The sequence below is a fragment of the Zingiber officinale genome, chromosome 3B, assembly GCF_018446385.1.
Source record: "Zingiber officinale cultivar Zhangliang chromosome 3B, Zo_v1.1, whole genome shotgun sequence".
Taxonomy (NCBI): domain Eukaryota; kingdom Viridiplantae; phylum Streptophyta; class Magnoliopsida; order Zingiberales; family Zingiberaceae; genus Zingiber; species Zingiber officinale.
This window is the reverse complement of record NC_055991.1, coordinates 91,921,824-91,943,015: the sequence shown is the minus strand read 5'-3', so window position 1 is coordinate 91,943,015 and position 21,192 is coordinate 91,921,824. Positions and strand designations below refer to the sequence as shown.

Genomic DNA, 21,192 nt, shown 5'->3' with positions numbered 1-21,192 from the left:
CTAGATATAAATTATATGGTGATGATGATCAATCATACACACCATATTTGAGATCTTTGATTTTCCCTCTTTCTGACTATATAGATGTATCATTTTAATAAAATACGAAGATCATTTTACAAAAGTACTCATTGATACAAGAACAATACAAGACAACACAAAAATTTTATACAATAGTTTACACAATCCAATACAAGAATAATTTAGAACAACATAACTCAATAATTTTACACAATCCAATAGCAATCCATTAGATTGTTTGAATGGTGAATGCTTATCATTAGGGGTGTAATCGAGCTGAGCCAAGCCGAACTCTTAGATGTTTGAGTTTGACTCGTTTATAATCGAGTCGAGCTCGAGCTTTATTTAACGAATATATTCATGGCTCACGAGCTTATTTGAGCTTTTATCGAGCCTAAACGAGCTTAATAAATATAAATTATAAATTTAAATATTCATTAAAAACTGAATTATATATTTTTTAAAAAATATAATATTCTTGTTAAAATTTATAATTTTATTCTAATAAATAAATTTAATATATTTATCTATGTTTTTCATAAGTAGAGTGTAAAATTTATAAATTCAATATCAAAACTATTATTTTTTTTATTTAAAAGTTGATTCATGAGCTTAACGAACATGTTCACGTGCTAACGAGCCGAATATTATGAAGCTTGAGCTTGGTTTGTTTATCTTAACGAGCCTCATTAAACGAGCTCAAACGAGCTTTTATCGAATCGAGTTTCGAATAGTTCACGAGCGACTTGGCTCATTTACACCCCTATCTATCATCCATTTTTCAAACATTCTAGTTGCATCCAAAACATTCTAATTACATATGCCAACACACATAATTTATATCTTTACATAATATGAATATAGAAACATAACACAACACTACATTGAGATATTTAAATGTCAATCAACTGTTTTAAAATTAATGCTATGTTAATCAAAATACACATCTAAATATATTTAGCAAAATACACTTATATGTTCATTCATCACAATGATAATCTTGTGTGCCAAATGCATACATAAATTGAGTACTATCACAAAAGAACATCAATACATGTATCAACTTATTGGAGGCATTCTATATGATCTTTTATTATGACATAATTGTTTGCACTTACTACACTTGTTTTTTACTTTTCCCATGTGCTTGGATGAGATCCTCACCTTCTTCCTTCTTCCAAGTTGCACAAGGCTACTAGGTGGTAAAACAATACATTCGTGTCCACCATTAGACAATATTATTTACTTCTATATGGATAAATATGATCCATGTAAGTACTTTTCTATGTTTCAAATAAGAAATAATGCTCATAATACTTATGTGGTCCATGCTCTTGTACAAACACACTGCAATAGCATGTGAGCAAGGAAGCCCTGAAATCTAGAACTCACCGTAATTACATTTACAAAACTCTATGTCAACTATATAAAATGATGATAAAATTAGTATCTCCATTTCTGTCCTGCTATATGGATGAACCGTATAGTACCCAATTTTTTTATCTCTTAGTGTCAATCTCCTTCATAGCTAATGACATCAATACTCCTGTAGAATTAAACACTTGCTCCCTATGATTATAAAATCATTGAACAACCTTCCTTCTTGTGTTGTTTATTAGTACTATAATTGGGAGTTCTCAAGTCTTGAACAATGCATTCACATTTTCAAAATAATTCATGGTTAAGATTGAGTATCCTACTAGGGAAATGTACATTTACCCATTTTGTATGTTCTATATTTGAAATCATTTATAAGCATCTACATGTGTCATTGACATAGTCTGCATGATTTAATCATATTGTGAAATTGTATTTGTTCTAGTTGCAGTCCAAAGCAATCTAAATGCAGGTCTATCATGAGCATCTATAACTATATTATAAGACAGGCGATGACAACATAATACATGGTAATCAGTAGGATAAATTTTACTCATTACAGATAATATCCATGGTGTCTATTAGATATAATTGTCATATTTGATGGATCAACTGCAAGAAATGTCTTTAGATGATTTTAAAAACCATTCCCATGTAGAGTCACATTCAACTTCAGCAATTACAAAGCCAATTGGAAGAAGATTTCCATTACCATATACTATTGTGACCATCAATAATACACCAGAATACTTGCCCCTCAGGTGTGTTATATCAATTCCAATTAATTTACGAAAATGTATTCAAAAAATCTTCTACATGCATCAAAAGCCCAAAAACAACGTTGAAATTTATCACTATTTTTTTTTCAATGCAGCGTATGTATTTGAGTCTCTATATTTTAGCTCACGAAATAGTCTTGGGAAATCACCATAATCCTTATTGAAATCATCTACCACCTTATTTATAGCTTTTACATGTGCATAGTATGTCTTTCAATATGATATATTCACTTGAAATCGTGATTTTATCTCATTCTGAATATTTATGGATCTATAAAGTCTTGTGATGTTACAAAATGACTTTCAATCTGAGAAGCTATAAATGAAGATATGCATACATGATGATCAATTGTTGTCATACTAAGATCGCATTGATGACACTCTAAATATTTTGTAACCATTAACTCAATATCTTCGTTGTAATTATTGTCCATGTGTAATGTTCTTCATCATATATTACTTTAATTCCATTTTTCTTGGTGTCCTTTATTTTGTATGTGAAATGTTTGTTTATAGTATATTTAGCAAGTGTATCTCTAAAATATTTTTGCGATATATAAACCGACAATAAGAATTGATATATATTTATATTAGTACTACTGAAATTGAGTTGAGTTAACTTTATGAAAGTTAAAAAAATATGTTACTTGACCAACACAAAATCCTTTAACAGAGTCATCTCATTCTTCCATTAGTAATGGAACAAGTTTTGTGTTCATTTTATATGTATCTTTAGCTAATAGAAACTACTCTTCAAGGTCACTATATTCATTAGTGTTCAGTGCTCATCTAATGAATAGTGCATATCATTTACTACGAATTCATCCTCAGAGATATCTATTTCAATTTTCGCTTCCATTCAATTGTCATTATATTCTTATTATGTCCATGTATTCTCAAAAGGATCTTCCAATCTTGTAGTCATATGTACTAAGTCATCATCAAAACTAGGAGTTTGTTCATTCAAATTGAAACTGTAATTAATAGTCTCTCCAGTATTGGTCACAACACTAGAGGAAGTTGAAGGTGCCATATTATCGGTATTCATATTTATATTTAGAGTAATGAATTTGTTTCAATTCTCTATTTGTGGATCTATATATTGCATTGTAACTGTGAACACCTAATCAGAAATTTGATATTTCTTGCATTGATACAATCAGGAATTAACCCTATTGTGAACAAAAATTCTATTAAAATTATGAATATTTAAAAAACACAACAGTGAATAGAGGAAGTCAATAGATTATTAAATGTGTATCTTGTTAAAATTGTACTATAAACCTTTTAGGATTTATCTTTTTAAAACAATAATCTTTTAGATAATAACAAAATTAGGGTTTTGATTTAAAGAGTTAAATAAATATATCTAAAAAATTAAAAATGTTAACCTTCCTACAAATTGACAATGCTAATCTATAAAAAAGGGGAAAAGACAACTAATACCTAGTAGAAGAAAATATTTATGTCTTTAATTGATTCCAATGAAAAGCTTCGTCCTTGATAGGATTTTATATGTTGCGGCTGGTGCTTTGGAGTTTTTCTAGAATACTTGAAATTTGAAGTACTTTTTTTGTATTGTGAGTTTTGGAACTGTCAGAACAATGATTTGCACCAAACCAAGTACGACACTTCAGTTTTAAAAATGCTTCACCCTACTGAAAAATTTGAGCATCGACTAAAACAAAAACTAGAGTTGAGTTTCACCCAACTCTTAGGGTGCGTTTGGTTCAAGTCATCATGTATAACCTTGGTTATGTGATTACCAGGTAATCACATAACCAAGGTTATAGGGAATAAAACATAACCAAATGTTGTTTGGTTCAACTTAGGTAATGCAACAAAAACTTGTTTGTTTGAAGGTTTTAATGAATACCCTAGTTTAATATTTTACCGTATTACCCTCAATTACAAAACCAACTATACATAATATTATTATTATTATTATTATTTATTTTTTAATGTTTTTTTACTTTTCTTTTTCCTGTATATTTTTTTACTTTTTTATGTGTTTTTTTATTTTTTAATGTTTTTATATTTTTATATTTTTATATTATTTATATTTTTTATTTTTTTACATTTTTTAAATTTTAATTTTTATTTATTTATTTTATTTATAATTTTTTTTATTTTTAAAAATTTTATAATTTTTTTTTATTTTTTTAAAATTTTTATAATTTTAAAAAAAATTTAACATTTTTTAAATTTTTTAAATTTTTATTTTTAAAATTTATTTTTTTTATTTTTTTAAAATTATTTATTTAAAAAAAATTAAATTTATAAATTTTAAATTTAAATTTTTTAAAACATTTTTTTTTTATTTTTTTACATTTTTCAATATTTTTTTTTACATTTTTTCTCTTTTTTTCATGTTTTTTCTTATCGGAGGGTATTTTTGGTAAAAAAAATTCGTTAACCCCGGAATCAAGAAAAACCTTAGTTTTCTGAGGTTTTCCGATTCCGGGCTGCATGACCCTTTTGCTGACGTGTCGGGCATGGAACATTACTTGGGAATTATCGAATACCTAAACCAAACAAGGTTTTTGTTGATAATCTTGGATGGATAACTAAGATTATCAAGAATAATCCCGAACCAAACGCACCCTTATAGTTGGAGTTAGCTGAGAGGAAGGTTGCATTTCAACGGTTATGACTTCATTAGTTGGAAGGGGAGAGTCGTTTGTTTTTATTAAATTATTACATTATCTATAGACCATTGGAAATATGTCATTGTTGGAAATGACCTGATATTAAGGTTTAGATTTAGATTTTCTTATTCATCTTTGTTTTTTTTTACGAAGAAGCTACACTATATTGATCACCTTGGTTCGGACGCACGTAGCAAAGAAAAATCGAATGTGATGTATATTTTTCTTTCGGGTTGAATGCACAAGAAAAAAACGTGAAGGGTAAAAAACTTATCACATACATGATTTTTGATAATATCCAAATTCACGTACGTTTTTTTCCTAAGCGGTGCGGTAAAAGGCCGCTTTATTTTTCTCCCTATCCCTGCGGCGCAACTCGACCGCTCCATTCCGCCTCTCTCCCGCAACCTCGCCGTCGCTCGCCGTTCAGTCGCCCCGCCGTCGCTGCCCTCCCACCAGCCTGCGCCGGTCGTCCAAGGGCGCAGGCCGACGCAGCATCGCGCGTCCGCACGCAACCCCGGCATCGCCACTCGTTTGCTTACACGCAGCCTACGACTCCGCCGCTGATCTCCCTCGCGACAACTACGACTACCAACAATATCTCGCGAGCTTCTCATCCCTTTTTCCCGATCTCGTACAGCTGCTCGGGATTCAGCCTTACTCCTCCGCAAGCAACTTAAGAGGCCCTGGTTCCTGCTTCTCGAAGAAGCAAGACGCCTTCTTCTATCTTGTGGATCAGCAACACCTCTTGTTCTTATCTTTTGACGAACAGCCAGGACTGTCGATCCTTCATATTTCCTGTGGTGAGCTGCATGAGTTCTTCAAGGTTGCTGTAATTTCAGGGTTTTGTGTGTATTATTAATGAATGAAAGTGTTCCTTCGCAATTCTTCATCTTGAACAGTCCCGTGGTGTTCAAATATCTATTATAGCAAAAATGGAGCATCTTTCCATCTAATTTCAGCTTATATTATTGACTATTTTGGTAAATCATAGCATAAGGTAGTTTCTTATTTCTCTCTCATTAAGTCGGAACAAGAAAGGGGCATTGTGCATCGATATATTTAATCTTGCTGGAAGTCCCAACTTAATATTATCTATTGTTCATTTCCGTTGATCATGTGCACTATATTAGATAGGTTTATAAGTTGTTTATCTATATTTGTTATTTAATGCATGCATTGTTTGCTTTTAACATGTCAATGTTGATGTTGTGTCTTAAGTGTAGTACGCAATTTTATTTTGTCGCCAATTGATGTAGAACAGAAGGTTACCATAGGGTAGAATATGACAAACCTAAGGCATAACATTATAATCAAATGAATTCTTTCTTGGTGCTTATTATATAGCAGAAGTTTTATTGCATGACGCCTTTGGCCCAGTAGGATGATTTTGGATAATTTAGTACTTATACTGATTCCTTCATTGATTGTGCATGGCCTGTTGGCGAGAGCAATATGTTGGATGTATGCTCGAGCTATCTTTGCTTGTCATGCACGTGTTGAAACACACACATGCATCAATCTCTATTGCAAAATGAGAGAGTGTAGAGTTTTACACCTATTGGACGAGTCCTAACTTGCTCAACAGCTGGTAATTTGCAAGTTATCATGAGGTCATCTATTATTGCTAGTAGTTACATATTTGGCAGTACATTACATGATGTTTATCTCATTATCCTTCATCATATTACTTAATATACATAATGTTCTTTGTCGACTTCTTCCCTTTCCATTCAAGGACTGCAAATGGAAGATTTTTTTGGCTTGACTGGGTTAAGATTTGATTATTTCTAGTTTGAGGATACTTTTTTTTTTGTTTTCTTCTACCATTTATTTCTTATCTATGTAATTTTATTCTTAGAGTTTCTTTTATATGTTTCAACAATTCGTATCACTTTCACTTATTGCTAGTAGATTAAGAACTTTATGCTTAATTGTTTTTTTATTGATTCATTTGTCATAAGTAGTGTAAGAACTTCGAATTAATTATGCAAATTGGAATTTTGTTATGGCTTCTTGTTTTGAAAAGGTTTAAACATAATATATTGAAAATCCTTGTATGTGGTTCTTTTTTGAAATTGTTGGTTAACCAAATAGGTGCCGAGGCAAATTGCTTGACGGCCTCTTGGATGCCATGCTATGCCTATGACTGTGGAGATCCACTTGAGACATGATATTCTCTCTCTCTTTTTTGAATAAAAAATTTGCTAGCACCTTTTGATTAGGCCAGATGTTGAAACTTATCAATTAGAGTTTCTTTTATATTATTTCTATTGTTCATGCCAATTTCACTTGTTGCTAGTAGAGTAAGAATATTATGATTAATCATTCACTTATTTTATTGGTTCATTTGTCATAAGTAATGTAAAAAAACTTCTACTTAGTTATACAAATTGGAATTATCTTGTGTCTTTTGATTGTGAAAAGTTTCAGAAACAATATATATAAAACCAATACATGAAATTCTCTTTTAAATGTTTGGTTGAGAAAATAGGTGCCCCTAGGGAAAATTTTCATGTGATAGTCATAGGTGCCATGCCATGTATGGCTGTGGAGACTCACTTGGGGCATGTCATTCTCTTGTGTTGTTCTTTTATTTGAATAAAAAATTGGTAGTACCTTTTGATTAAGCAAGATGTTGAAATTGTTTTGTTCTTGTTTCTTTCTGCTAGATTTCTCTGGTCCTGCGAGAGATAGGCAGACTGGGCTAGTCATGGCGGCGGAAACTCCACCAGGCCTTCATATTCTTCTGCACCAGCAAGTCAAAGAGCACACTCCCACACTGATCTCCAGCCATGCTGACCGTGACCGAGTTATCGTAAGTGAACTCAAGCACTACCACATGGTGACAGAAACTCTTTTTTTGCTCGTGAGGTTGCAGGTTCCTTGATTTTGAGAGTCCTTTAGGGTTGATAATAGAAGGGGAATATCATTATAGCTTAGGTTTAAAAGAGAAGCTTTTATTTGGGAATGGACTCATGGTCAGAGAGTGTGCTACTACACTGGTCTTTAGCCATGCTGACCATAACTGAGTTATTGTAAACTAACCCAAGGTCTCTCCTCCTCCCTGAGGCTTCTTTGCCTTCAAGAATAGGGTTGATAATATAAGGGGAATATCATTATAGCCTAGGATAAAATGGAGAAGTTTTTACTGGGGAATGCATTCTTGGTCAAAGAGTGCACTCCCACACTGGTTTCCAGCCACGCTGCTGACTGAGTTATCGCAGCGAACTCAAGCCCTCTCCTCACCCTTTCTTCCTGTCAGGTCATGGGTTCTTTGACTTCAAGAATCCTTTAGGGTAGATAATAGAAGGGGAAAATCATTAAATCTTAGGTTAAATAGAGAAGTTTTTACTGGGAATGGAGGCCAGAAGGTTAAAACACCTGAAAAAGTTGATATTTTGTCATTTATAACGAAATGTAGGAGCAATGAATAAGAACAAGTGAAGGTGTTCATGATTTCCTTAGAATTAAAGATGTTTGTTCTCACAAAATAAAAAAACAACAATTGTACTTTTTCCTGACTGTATAGTTATAGTAAAAAGTTGTCTATTTTATGGCGTTATGCCTTTTGAACTATGTGGCTAGTTTATTTAGAGCAAATTACCTTTATTAAGAAATATTTATGGCCTTTTGTCATTTTAAAGTCTGGGAAAAAGGGGCTAGCTAGTGGTGATAGGTTTCTGTGACATATTTGGGGGCCTTTCCCTTATACTGAGAATTGAGGGGGCACAACCTTATTGAAAACTTAGTAGAAATATTTCAACAACCACATTTTTATTTTTCATTCTTTCTTGATCGTTGTTGTTGTTGTCAGAACATCCAATGCAAATTATCACAAACTGACTTCAAGGAACAACCTTAATTGAAACCTATCAGTTTGTCTGTTTTCAACAATTGTTTTTTGGCGCAAATCATTACTGATCTTTGCATGTCCAGTATTATCATACGAGGCTAAAGTTGTCAGGATGTTTTTAATGACTTATTTATTACCTCCCTGTTAGAAAATAAAAACTCTCAATTTTAATATTATATATTTTTTTATTCCATTGTATCATTTTTATTTCATCTTCTTGCTGCTTTAGTTAGTTAACTTCACATGTTTGGTTTGGCAGGAAGTGTTTAGGCATGCGTTATTAAAAACTGGCCCACCTGAAAGCTTTGCACTTCAAGCTGTGCAAGAAGCAATAAAACCTCAGGTATCTAAAACAAATTCTTGGTTATTAATTTGAACTAAAAATCTTGCTAATTATCTATGCATTCCCTCTGTTGTATATGCTGAATAACGAGTTATGTAAAGAAATCAATTAAATATTATTAATTTTAAGTTTATATGCTTGTATGTTGATTTTATTAATTTGTTGCAAAACTGTAACTAGAGGATACTTATTGTTTATGTCTATTTGGGCCGGGTACTGATTTGGAATAAAGTGAATGTTCAGATGCTGATTAGGAATAATTTGTCAAGTTATCATCCAACATGGTGCTAGGTGGCTACACGTGTCTTTTTTTCCACCTCTTTTCTTTGTGTTATCTAATTGGAGAAGTGAATGTGAGATTTTTTAGTTGCCATAAAAATTTGATATTTAGTGCAATTTTCAAGTACCATTTTTTATTTCCCCAAACATTACCTACTTGTGGAATACACAAACCATTTCTACTGGCAATATTTGATCCACAGTTGTCATCACCTTCAGAGGATGTTTCTCAGATAAGTTTCTTTTTTTCAGTAGGACACAAAATAAGTTTGCTAGATTATGACTCTTTTTTTTTTCCTTTTTTGTGTCTCTCTCTCTATTCATCCTTCCTTAGTCTTCTTTATAGCTGTGTCAGAAAAATCATATAACAAGAGCGACTTGATCTACCAAATGGTATACATGCAACACATTATGATCTCCATGTTCACAGCATCATTCCTCTTGAATCAAACAACTGGATCACTAAACCCCCTTTATTCTATCCCTAAGTTTCCATTGAAAAGAAAGAATACTTTCAAAAGTTCAGGAGATACATTTGGATGACCTGTGTTTACAAGTATGCAGATCTCATTACACTATATTTGAATGAGATAACAAAGAATGTTGAGATCTCTTCATGGCACTTCAGCAAATATATTTCAGTCTTTTCATATGTTATTTTACTGATTAATGGTATTATTATATTTACATTTGTTTTTTTTGTGTGGTTTTTATAGTATCAATCTTTTACAATATTTTGCTGGCCTTTTTAATAATACATTATTGATTCCTATTGTTATTTATAATTTTTAGCAAATTCTTTAAGTTATAATGATGATAGATACTGTTGTTAATACTGAAACAATGTAATTTATATAGAAGTACTAAATTATTTTAAAAAATGTATTATGTTTTTAGATAAATATTTTAAGATGACAATGCTCATTTATTTTGTTTTAGTTAAAATGTGTGCTTTATTTTATTATGATTATTTTAGGTTTATTGATTCATGATTTGTAAGTACTTTTACCAAAAACTGGGTGATAATTGCATCACAAAGCACTTTTGAAAGATAAGTTATGAAACACTAATTACTTGTTTAGATAACACACTTAGTCTTAAAGTGTTTTTTCAAAATGTTCCTTTGAATGCAAATATAATGACAAACCCTACCCGAAATAATAGTATCTCTCACTTGGGTTTGCTGACATGTATAGGTAGACTGTAGGAGGTGCACCCTGACACAACTTATAATTGAATAATGTTATTTTCTTTTTCCTCACAACTTGGTATCAACAATTCCTTCTCATCTCTCTCTCAGGAACGCTCTCTGGCTAACTTGTACCACACACTTCCTTAGCCTCACCTTCTCCTATCCTCTCTTTCACCCTTCCTCTCCTTTCTCTTGTCCAATTGCACGCTGCTGCTTCTTCTACACCATTTGCTATTATATGATCATTATCACTGAGCTATATTTATCCCAATTACTTAGATTCAACAAAACAGAATTTTATCCCTCCATCTTGATGTTACATTATACATGATATGTTTTTTTACATGGACAGACCCTTGAGCTTGAAATGTATCTGCATGAAAAGGTGTCAACAAAAGAGTGTTCATATGGTAGATATGCTTAATTATTTATGAAATAGAGTATTTTTGCTGATGCTTCCAACCATATTTCACTTTATAGGAAGTAAATACAAATTGTTATCTGGTAAAATTTGAAAGCTTCTGATGTTTTTTTATTGAATATAGCTGTTTGCCTATTCAAAACAACCTATGCTTGAAGTTTCTACTAAAGTTTGATCTAAAAAGTATAAGCGTCATTATTTGCAAGAATAAATGCAAACCTGAACTGCTCAACGGTTCACCTTTGACTCTTTTATCTGTTTATTAATGGTTTTGTTGTGCTGCAAAAATCTTTGTCTGACATTCCATTGATACTACTTTCTAGGTGTTTATTTGTTTGAAAATTATATAGCTTCTTTACAATGTAAAGAACCTGTATTCAAGACAATTTGGCTCATGTATTTTTATCTTGTTATAGTGCAGAGTTTGTTCCATATTGCTCTCTTGTAACTTCTCTTTGATTTGAACTAATATGCAAATCCTACAACAGAAACAAACTGTTCTGGTCCAAGATGAAAATCAATCCCTGGAAAATGCGCTTCGGACATTGCTTCAAGAATTAGTGGTGAGCTTTTTTACTATATTAGTATTTCAGATGTATTTTTTTGTCCAGTGTCATTTCTTAATAGATGTGTGAACAAAACATTCTGCAGGGTGTTGCCATTGTTGGTAGCTACTGGGAATATCGTACTGGTTCCCTGTACAAAAATTTTGTACAAGACCTGAACCATTCCTAACAACCTATTATGTTCTTTAGAAATTAAATTTGGAATTGCAAACAGAACTTAACATTATTGATTCCAAATTCAACTTATCTGTTCTTAGTGGTTTAGACTTGGATCGCAAACGATGCTTAACATTATTGATCCAAATCCACCCATGCTACAAATTCAATTAAATATTAATTTCAGAGATTGGCTTCTAGGTTAAACATGGCGAGGCACTAGGCCTTCTTGGGTATGAGAGCATCCACCACTTCCTAGACAAAGTCTTTCAACGAAATTTAATATTTAATTTCCTTATAGTAACCCTAGGTTTAACCAAAAAGAACAATCGAATCACAAATTCGAAAAATAAAAGAAACACAAAATCGAAAACATAAATTCGATAACCTAGATTCATTAGCCTCTTGTGTTTGGTATTTCAAGATCTAAATAAAAGGATGAACTAGTTATGATGCGGAAACTAATAACTAGTTATACCTTTTATAACTTATAGACCTCACGATCTTTTGTCGCATTCCTCTTCTTATCTCGGACGTCGTGTGAGCGACGATCTACCGAGACGAGAATCCACCCAACCTTCCTTCTTCTCTAAGCAAGTTTCGGCCATCACAAGAACTCCAAGAGAAGATGAGGTTCAGCCACCACCACCAAGCTCCAAGGGATGCTAGAAACAAAGCCTCCTTTCTCTCCTTCTTCTCCAAGCAAGATCCGGCCACCACAAGAACTCCAAGAGAAGATGAGGTTCGGCCACAAGAAGAAGAGAAAGGAAAGGAAGAGGGCCGGCCACACCAAGGAAGAAAAGAGAGAGGAATAGATGATATATCCTTATGAGGTAAGGCACCTCTACCCTCTCTTTTATATTCCTTGGTCTTGGCAAATAAGGAAAGTTTTAATAAAAAACTTCCTTATTTTCCTTGCCATTGAAAAGGAAAATTTAACTAATTAAAAATCCTTTTCTCTATTAATGTGGCCGGCCATATCTAATCCTCCAACGAAGAAAAGTTTTAAACACAAAATTAAAACTTCCTTATTTGTTTCCGGAAATTTTTAAATAAAAATTTCTCTTTTAAAAATTCCCTTCATGGTTGGTCATAAAAGGAAACTCTTTTAAATTAAAATTTTTCTATTAAAACATGTGGATGATTTACAAAAAGGAAAGTTTTCTCAAAATTAAAGTCTTCCTTTCAATCTACAAATAAGGAAAGATATCAAATCTTTTCTCTTAATCTTTTGTAGAAATTATAAAAGGAAAGATTTAATTTAAAAACTCTCTTTTTAAAATCATGAGGATGGTTACAAAAAAGGAAAGTTTTATAAAAAAAATTAAAATCTTCCTTTTAACTACAAATAAGGAAAGATATCAAACCTTTCTCTTAGTCTTTTGTAGAAAACTATAAAAGGAAAGATTTAAATTTTAAATTCTCTTTTAAAATCATAGCTTCCACATAAGAAAATATTTTAAAAAATAAAATCCTTTTATTTTAATGTGGCCGGCCAATTAAGCTTGTTTGGCCGGCCCTAGCTTGGGCTCCAAGCTAGGCTTGGCCGGCCACCTTAAGGTGGGTAAGAAGGTGGGTATGAGTGGGTATAACACTTTATAAATAAGAGGCTACGACAGGGACCGAGAGGAGAAATTGGTTTTGGTCTCCCGATGAACTTGAGCTAACTCGAGTTCATCAATAATATCTCATTCTACTAAAGAGTTATTATTGAACTACCGCACCAATCCCATATTACTATATGGGCTCCTTCTTATCATGAATGTGTTAGTCTCCCTGTGTTTAAGATATAGAATGTCCACTAATTAAATGAGTTACTGACAACTCATTTAATTAATATCTAGCTCCAAGAGTAGTACCACTCAACCTTATCGTCATGTCGGACTAAGTCCACCTGCAGAGTTTATATGACAATCCTTATGAGCTCCTCTTAGGGGCATCATCAACCTAGATTACTAGGACACAGTTTCATTCTATAATCAACAACACACCATATAAATAATATCATTTCTCAACTTAGCGGGTCTATTGATTTATCGAACTAAATCGCACCCTTTGATAAATCAAAGAAATGAATATTAAGTATATGTGCTTGTTATTATATCATGATTAAGAGCACACACTTCCATAATAACAAAAGTCTTGTTCTTTTATTAAGTCAGTATAAAAAGAACTTAACTTAAATGGTCCAGCTCAATACACTCTGAGTGTACTAGTGTAATTTTATAGTCAAGATAAACTAATACCAAATTACACTACGACTATTCCAATGGTTTGTTCCTATCCATCTTAGTCGTGAGCAACTGTTTATAATTTATAAAGAACTGATAATATGATCTTCTGTGTGTGACACCACACACTATGTTATCTACAATATAAATTAATTGAACAACTACACTTATCTTATAAATGTAGATATTGGACCAATATGATTCTTATTTCTAAGTAAATGTTTATACAAAAAACTAGGCTTTTAGTATACATTCCAACAGCCATGTTGAGTCATGTTTCACATTTAGAAAGACTCATATTAAGTTTTGGAAAAATTATAACTTTCTTTTTGTTTATTTCTGTGCAACAACTTCTGCTTCTTTATTTGAGATAACTATACAAAGTTAAAATTGTTTATGTAGGTTACTAGTCATTGTTGTCTATTGTCCAGAGTTGAGCTTTTAAAACTTCACGTGATGATAGCGTAGGATGGTTTTAGAGGGTATACATTTAGTGATAACGACACAGGACTCTTTTAACAGGAATGTTTACTCTATTTAGTTAATCAAATCTTACTTGTAGTCCAATAATGTGTACTCTCATGAAATTCAATGGTAATGACCAATATTTAAAGTTTCGAATCACTTGACACAATCTATTTGTGCATGTCCAACCAAGCATTGACGTTGGTATATAACTAGCATGGTAAAGATGCTATCTTGTTGTTTTTCTGCTGTAACTAATGACTATATGGTATCAGGTTATTGCCTCATATCAGGTTTTCCTCTCATTTATTCTCTCCAAGGCAGTACACTATCCTTCCTCACAATCAGGCCTAGCTTCATCTTCTGATGCCACTTTTCTAATGTGTTGAGGTGGTTGCTTCAAACCTCAATGAGACCAACTTACTAGTGTTGGACATCCTCTAACCGTGAATGTCCTTACTGTATGTTGGAGGGTTTCCACTTAAAGTTATTTCACTAAGAGATTAAGCCACTATTTATTTGTTTGTTGGAAAGTAACTTATTTTTTTTTAAAAAATATCTTCTAAAAAATATTTTAAGGAAAGTAAATCATTATTTTTATTTGAATGTGATACTAAAATGCGTGAAAAATACTTATGTGTTGGAAAATATTTTTCTACGATTGATGCACAGAGGGGAAAATATTTCCCCCTTCTCTAGGTTAGGCTTACCAGTCTAGTCAGGCTGAGTCGAAGGCTAATTAGGTTGGGTAGGTCAATCATGTCAGGTGGTCTTGGTGGGTCAATGAGCTGGTTGGGTTTAATCTAATGAATGATAACTTGAATATATGTTGAACATTGACATGCTTCATGTTTGTCTATTTATCAAAATTGCTTTTAATCTAATGAATGATACCCCTCCTTGGGATTGATTTAACTTTCATGGTCCATATGTAGTCATAAACAAAATTGTTATTTTTTTTCGCTGTCAAAATTTTGAACTTAAGTATATGATCATATACTTGTCTAATCTTCTTTTTCTTCTTCCGCCTCCAAGTCTCTACCGACGTTGACTTGATATCGAAACAGAAGAGAATCGTTTTACCCAAAAACTGAAACTTTGGCATGCTCGAGATTTCGAACCATGGACACGCCATAAAGAAAATTGATTCTTTACTTTTCCTTTCAATTTTTTATCCAACCCTTCATCTCCCTTTACTTTGCCATCCACTAAGCGCAACCTAATGGGAGAAATAAGTAGATTAGATTCTACAGAATTAATCAGCTATCTTTTGTTATTTAATATAGTTTGTAATAGCATTCATTATTAGATAATGACACCTTTCCATAATTTTCATGCTCAGTCATCTGCAGTCAGATCAGGTGAAAGAATGATGCAATATGGCCAATCAGTTGACGAAGATGAAAGTATTCGTGGACAGATACCACAGTTTCTTGGTCTGTAGTTGGTTCTTATAGTTTCTTCATTAGTCTGCACTGCATATGCTCCTGCACTTTGTTTTGCTGAGCCCTTCTTTTTGTGGGGTTGTAGATATTGTGCTTCATCTCTGCGAAAGAGGACATATTGAAGGTGGGATGATTTTCCAGCTGTTAGAAGATTTGACTGAGATGTCAACCATGAAGGACTGTAAAGAAATTTTTGGGTATATTGAGAGCAAACAAGATATCTTGGGAAAGGTGAGTTGCCAGTTGGGAATTTTATAAACCTGAGGGGTATTTATTTTTAAACAATCTAGTGCTTTTTAACCTTTAAGGATTCTGTTTATTTTGCTGCAGCAAGAGCTCTTTGGTAGAGGAAAGCTTGTGATGTTGAGGACGTGCAATCAACTTCTTAGGAGACTATCAAAGGTTTAGAATTGGATAACAATTTACTCTTTTGAATTGAATATTTTATACCGTCCCAGATATGTGGAACTTGGAGTTTTCCTTGTTCTGTTCAAACTGGAAAACTGAAACTAGTTCAACCAAAAATTTTGGGTTTTCAGTTATTTTACTCATTCAGATTATTCGAGTTGTTTCAAACATAACAATATTTCAGTTCAAGTTCAATTTAAAGTTTTGACCAAATTGGAACCTCAAATTTATTTATGTATTGTTTTCTGGAAGGTGTAATTGCAGAATCACTAGATTTTCTTGGTATTGCCCCTTTATAGCATTACGGTAGGGATGAAGTACCTCAGTTACAGAAGATAGCATCAACACCATATGAAAATGTGGTCCACTGCTCACTTATTAAATGTGGAAGTTTTCATTCCCTTGTTATCATGGTTTTATTAATGCTTTCTATCCATTCCATTTGGTGGAAATAAAATAAAACAAAGCAAGTTATTAGATTTTGAACTTACATCTGAGTTAAGGCTATAATTAGGTTCAAGTGATTCCAAATTCAGGTCATCAGAAAAACTTTACCTTTCTTGAAGATTGTTGACAATATTTATTTTAAAAATCTTCATACCTTTCTTGTGGGTTGATGCCTTTAATTAAGTGTGTAATCTTGCTTTTTATCATGTTTTCATTTCTTTCTTTTTCTTTGCCCTCAGTAATCTAGGCAAGTGTCGCAGGCATATGGAAGATGCTGCTGTATGCTATCCATTTTATTTGTAAAATAAAATAATTACTAAGTGGTTGAACTTATTCCAACTAGAAGAATGTGAAGCCACTCCTATCCAGCATGCCCAGTAAATTCTATATATCAATCAATTCATAACTAGTAAGAAAGTCTCAAATAATTTTTCATCTCTCTCTGAGTGAAACACATACGAATAGTAACATTGCAGTTTTTTAATAAGTAAAACTTGTTAGAAAAATCTTAATATTTAATATGAGATACCTTCATAAATGTTGAAATTCTCTGGAAGACAATGCTTAGTAGACAATTTATAAAAAAAATTACAAGACACCATGCACAGAATTTTAGCATCAAATACTATAACTTCACTTTCACCTCATATCTCATAAACTAACAATCTAACTATAAATCATGTTTAATCATAACAATAGTATTCGGCTCAACGTCTCAAATACCTTGTAGGAAAAATGTCTCAATTATCCTGTACATCATGACACATGGGCCTCACTTTGATGTGTGTGGTATTCACGACCTAAAACATGAAAGACAATGCAGGGTTGGTTATCACTTTCAGGAGAGCTGGCATTGGTACATAGGAAGGATATACTATGCTAATATGCTCACAGTCATGCTTCATTGACTCATACATAAAATCCTATAAGTAAATCCCAATATGCTTTATGATGATAAAAACAAAAGTACAATATTAGTGAAGTGGCTTGAAGGTTCGAGTCTCTAAATTGATTGTCAAAGAATTGGTCACTTAACTATGATCATGGCATCTTTAAGAGATATATCATCAAGGGATGAACGGTGATGGTATTTTCTTCATTACCTCCCCCCATCTTGAAGATACCATTAGATTCTAGAGTTTGCAAGGATAGATGTAACATGTGAGAGGTTACAGAGTGAATTGTAAATTAAGGGTTTTAATCTCCATTCTTTAGAGAGGAGTTAATTTTGAGGGAGATTGAGTAAGGCCAATATTACTTGGAGAGATGAGGATGTAATAGAGAAGAGAAAGAAGATAATAGAAGAGGATAAAGTGTAGTCTATTTTTTGATGTTGCAACTCACAAAGAGACTAATAAAAGCATTTCACATGTTTGTGAGAGTCAATCATCGTTTTTAAGAAGGGGGAAATGCTGAGAGGTGAGGTTAAGTTGTTGGTTATTTTACTTAGAAAGGTGTGAGGATATTGATTTTGAGAGAAGTGGGATGTTGGAAATGGTAGAAAATAATTACTATAATCTTAAATTATGAAAAAGGATGATGAGTAGAAATTAACAGGTATTATAATTGTGAAAATTTCAAGTAGAAATTAGTGATACTCTAATTGTGATAATGGAGCAGATATTGCATTATTTGAAGAAAATTCTGTTATAATAGGAAATCTCTTTGAGGTCATCTTGATTGCCCGAGATTAATGTCTCCCCTAAAGTCGACACTTCCTGCACCCACATGAGAACTTGTGGCCTTTCCTTCTTGATCCCTCTCTCTAGAGTCAACAACTCTCATTTGTATATATGTAATTTATTTAGCATAAACGGTTAGCAACATGATTAGAATAATATCCAACAACTGCCTCTACGAATGAGATGCACCATGTTATATCATTATAGCTAGTTTTATCTTTTAAGTAAGCCGAGCATCAAGGATTGTGTGTTTTGACTTTTAACCCGTACATTTCAGACCAACGAAGAGGTGCACTATCCACGCCAAGGTTCAAAATCTCGAATCTTGTTGAAGTTTTGATCTTTGTATTGTTTCGGTATCGTGCCAATGTTTTGATGCATGGTGCCTATAATGATTGGAGTTAAAAAAAGGAAGGAGATAAAGCATAGGAAGAAGACATTGTCTGTGCTGAATATAATTTTAAATCTTGTATCATGTTGGGCAAAATGGTCAAAACATATCAGTCTGGTAAATTATCGAAACTTGATACCACAAGTAGTGAGCATAATGTATATGTGCAAAGGAAACATGGAAGGAGTCAACTGCTAAGGCAAATAAAATCAAACAACTAATAGTAATAAGGTCAAAGGTTCTTCATCAAATAGGGTTCCCAATCAAGGTCCTCCAACATATCGTAATCCACAAAAGTAAACACATTGTAACCTAACACGATGTCAAAAGGGAAATTTGCACTTCATATCCGCCAAGGATTGAAATTTCGTTTTGTGTCGGGTGGCACGGACGGTTTTTACCGTTTTGCTGGGAACCGAAATCGGCACCCTACGCGCAACCATTTTGAGCACGCATCGGGAGAGCGTCCGGAATATGTCGCTGGACGATTTCGATGCCGTTGGACGCCTCCAGCGGCGCCTAATGTGTCGCAGGTGTTGGAGGAGTCGCGATGCGACACTTCCGGTGCTGCTAGAAGCGTCGTCGGACGCCTCCAGCGCCGCCGAAGGCGTGCAGGGCGCTGGAGGCATAGCAAGCAAGCGCCGCGGGCGTGCGTCACGGGCGTACTGTGCAAAATGAATTGTAATTCAAACAATTCTCAAGTGTGATATTTTGAAGAGGCTTTTATAAACCATAATTAAATTATCTCAATAAAATATAAAAAAAAATATTTTAAATTTTTTTAAAAATAATAAATTTTATTAAATGATATTATGAAATTATTTTTACTGTTTTAAATTTTATTTAAAAATTCTAAAAAATCCTTAAATTTTTTATAAAAATTCTAAAAAAATTTATAAAAATTCTAATAAATTAAATTTATATTCTGATAGTTTTTAGTTATTTTGTATTTTTTTTTGTTTTAATATTTATTGATATTTTAATATTTTTTATTATTTTAAATATATATTATTTAAATTAATAATTAATTAAATGAATAAATAATTAATTTATAAAATTATTATATATAAAATAGCATCTTTGTATTAATTTATATAATTATGATTATTTAATCTGGGTATTGGAGAACTATAGAGGTTTCCTAAGCAAAATGGTACAAGAACCAATGTTTTCATCTAATTCACGCTACTCCTTTTAGTATTAGTAAGATAACATATATTATGATGTACTAATTTTAATTCGAATTATTGATAGATCAATTTTCTTTAGAAAATTATATTTAATTATTTTTTCTAACAATATTAAGTTGTTTAATAATAGATAACTTATATAAAATTAATATACAACTTATTTTTAAATTATGCACAATAAATATATTTATCTAATAATTACTATATATAAATAAAAAAATACCGAAACCGTATCGGCACGGCACGAGACGATACCGAAATCGTATTGTTCCGGTTGGGACCGAAATCTCAACACGGGTCGAAATTTTAAACAATATCAACCTTTAATACTCAATTAAGAAAGTTAATTCTGGTTGCCAGCAGGAGGTCGTAGGATCTTATTGATCACTACAATAGCCACAGATATTAAGGCTTCAAATCCTATTCCCTGCTGTCCATTTATAAATACCAGTCATTTGGGGGTAAAAACATAACAAGATAACCCTTAAAAACTTAAGCCTTACTTTCTAGAAGCATAGACGCTGGTTCTCTGTGCCATTCTCTCTATAAACCATGGATGCCATCCATCGAAAGATGTCACATGAGGATTTGGTTTAAAAAATTTGAGGATCTTGTTAATTTATTCAAGGATACTTAAGAGAAGGGAAACAACCCCTGGACAGTGCTAATATCAACATAGGACAGGAAGATGCAGTTTCAAGGCCTCAATTAAATCTCAAAAATCCCTCTTTTGACTATAAACATGCTATACAATCATATAACCAGCTGTAGCAATTTAAGACTACTACACTTAGGAAAATATGAAAGTGTAAGCTTTAAAGTAAGTTGTTTCCAAGGATACCCCAGCTACACTTTTAATTTTGATGGAGAAAGACCTAGAATCAAACTTGCTGAGATCAAATTCACAAAGGAAAACACCAAAGAACTCATTGCAGACACTGACATATATGATTTACTCAAGATTTTTGGGCAAATTTTTAAAAGTAAATGGAAAGTGAAGCCTGTGACTCACTTTCCATCAAGTCAAGGATATTGTATGAAATATTTAAATCTTGTAAATATTAAAGATCATCTTCCCCATTTTAATGCCTTCAACCTTCAAATGCTTTTGTTATGTTTTGCCATGACTATATATTGTTGCACCATCTTCGGTACCATGTTTTAATTATTAAACATTTCAGGCAAACGATGTGGTATTCTGCGGACGCATTCTTATGTTTCTTGCACATTTTTTCCCTCTTTCAGAGCGTTCAGGTAATTGCTTATGTTTAAAATGCTGGTAGTTATTTACACCA

The 21,192-nt window shown here is 32.5% G+C and overlaps 1 protein-coding gene across 3 annotated transcripts in view; it reads left to right on the top strand.

Annotated features, from left to right (window-relative positions):
* Positions 1 to 5,151: 5,151 nt before the first annotated feature.
* The window catches only part of LOC121967090 (THO complex subunit 1-like), a 28,525-nt gene continuing 12,484 nt past the window's right edge, over positions 5,152 to 21,192 (top strand). The window contains exons 1-8 of one of the 3 annotated variants that reach the window (XM_042517104.1): positions 5,152 to 5,651; positions 7,498 to 7,643; positions 8,941 to 9,024; positions 11,405 to 11,479; positions 15,677 to 15,770; positions 15,865 to 16,010; positions 16,110 to 16,181; positions 21,079 to 21,151. In XM_042517104.1, the coding sequence (XP_042373038.1) occupies positions 7,539 to 7,643; positions 8,941 to 9,024; positions 11,405 to 11,479; positions 15,677 to 15,770; positions 15,865 to 16,010; positions 16,110 to 16,181; positions 21,079 to 21,151 (649 nt within the window). In that variant the 5' untranslated portion in view covers positions 5,152 to 5,651; positions 7,498 to 7,538. The remainder of the gene's footprint in view (positions 5,652 to 7,497; positions 7,644 to 8,940; positions 9,025 to 11,404; positions 11,480 to 15,676; positions 15,771 to 15,864; positions 16,011 to 16,109; positions 16,182 to 21,078; positions 21,152 to 21,192) is intronic. The other 2 variants (XM_042517103.1, XM_042517105.1) reach the window with 2 other exon arrangements.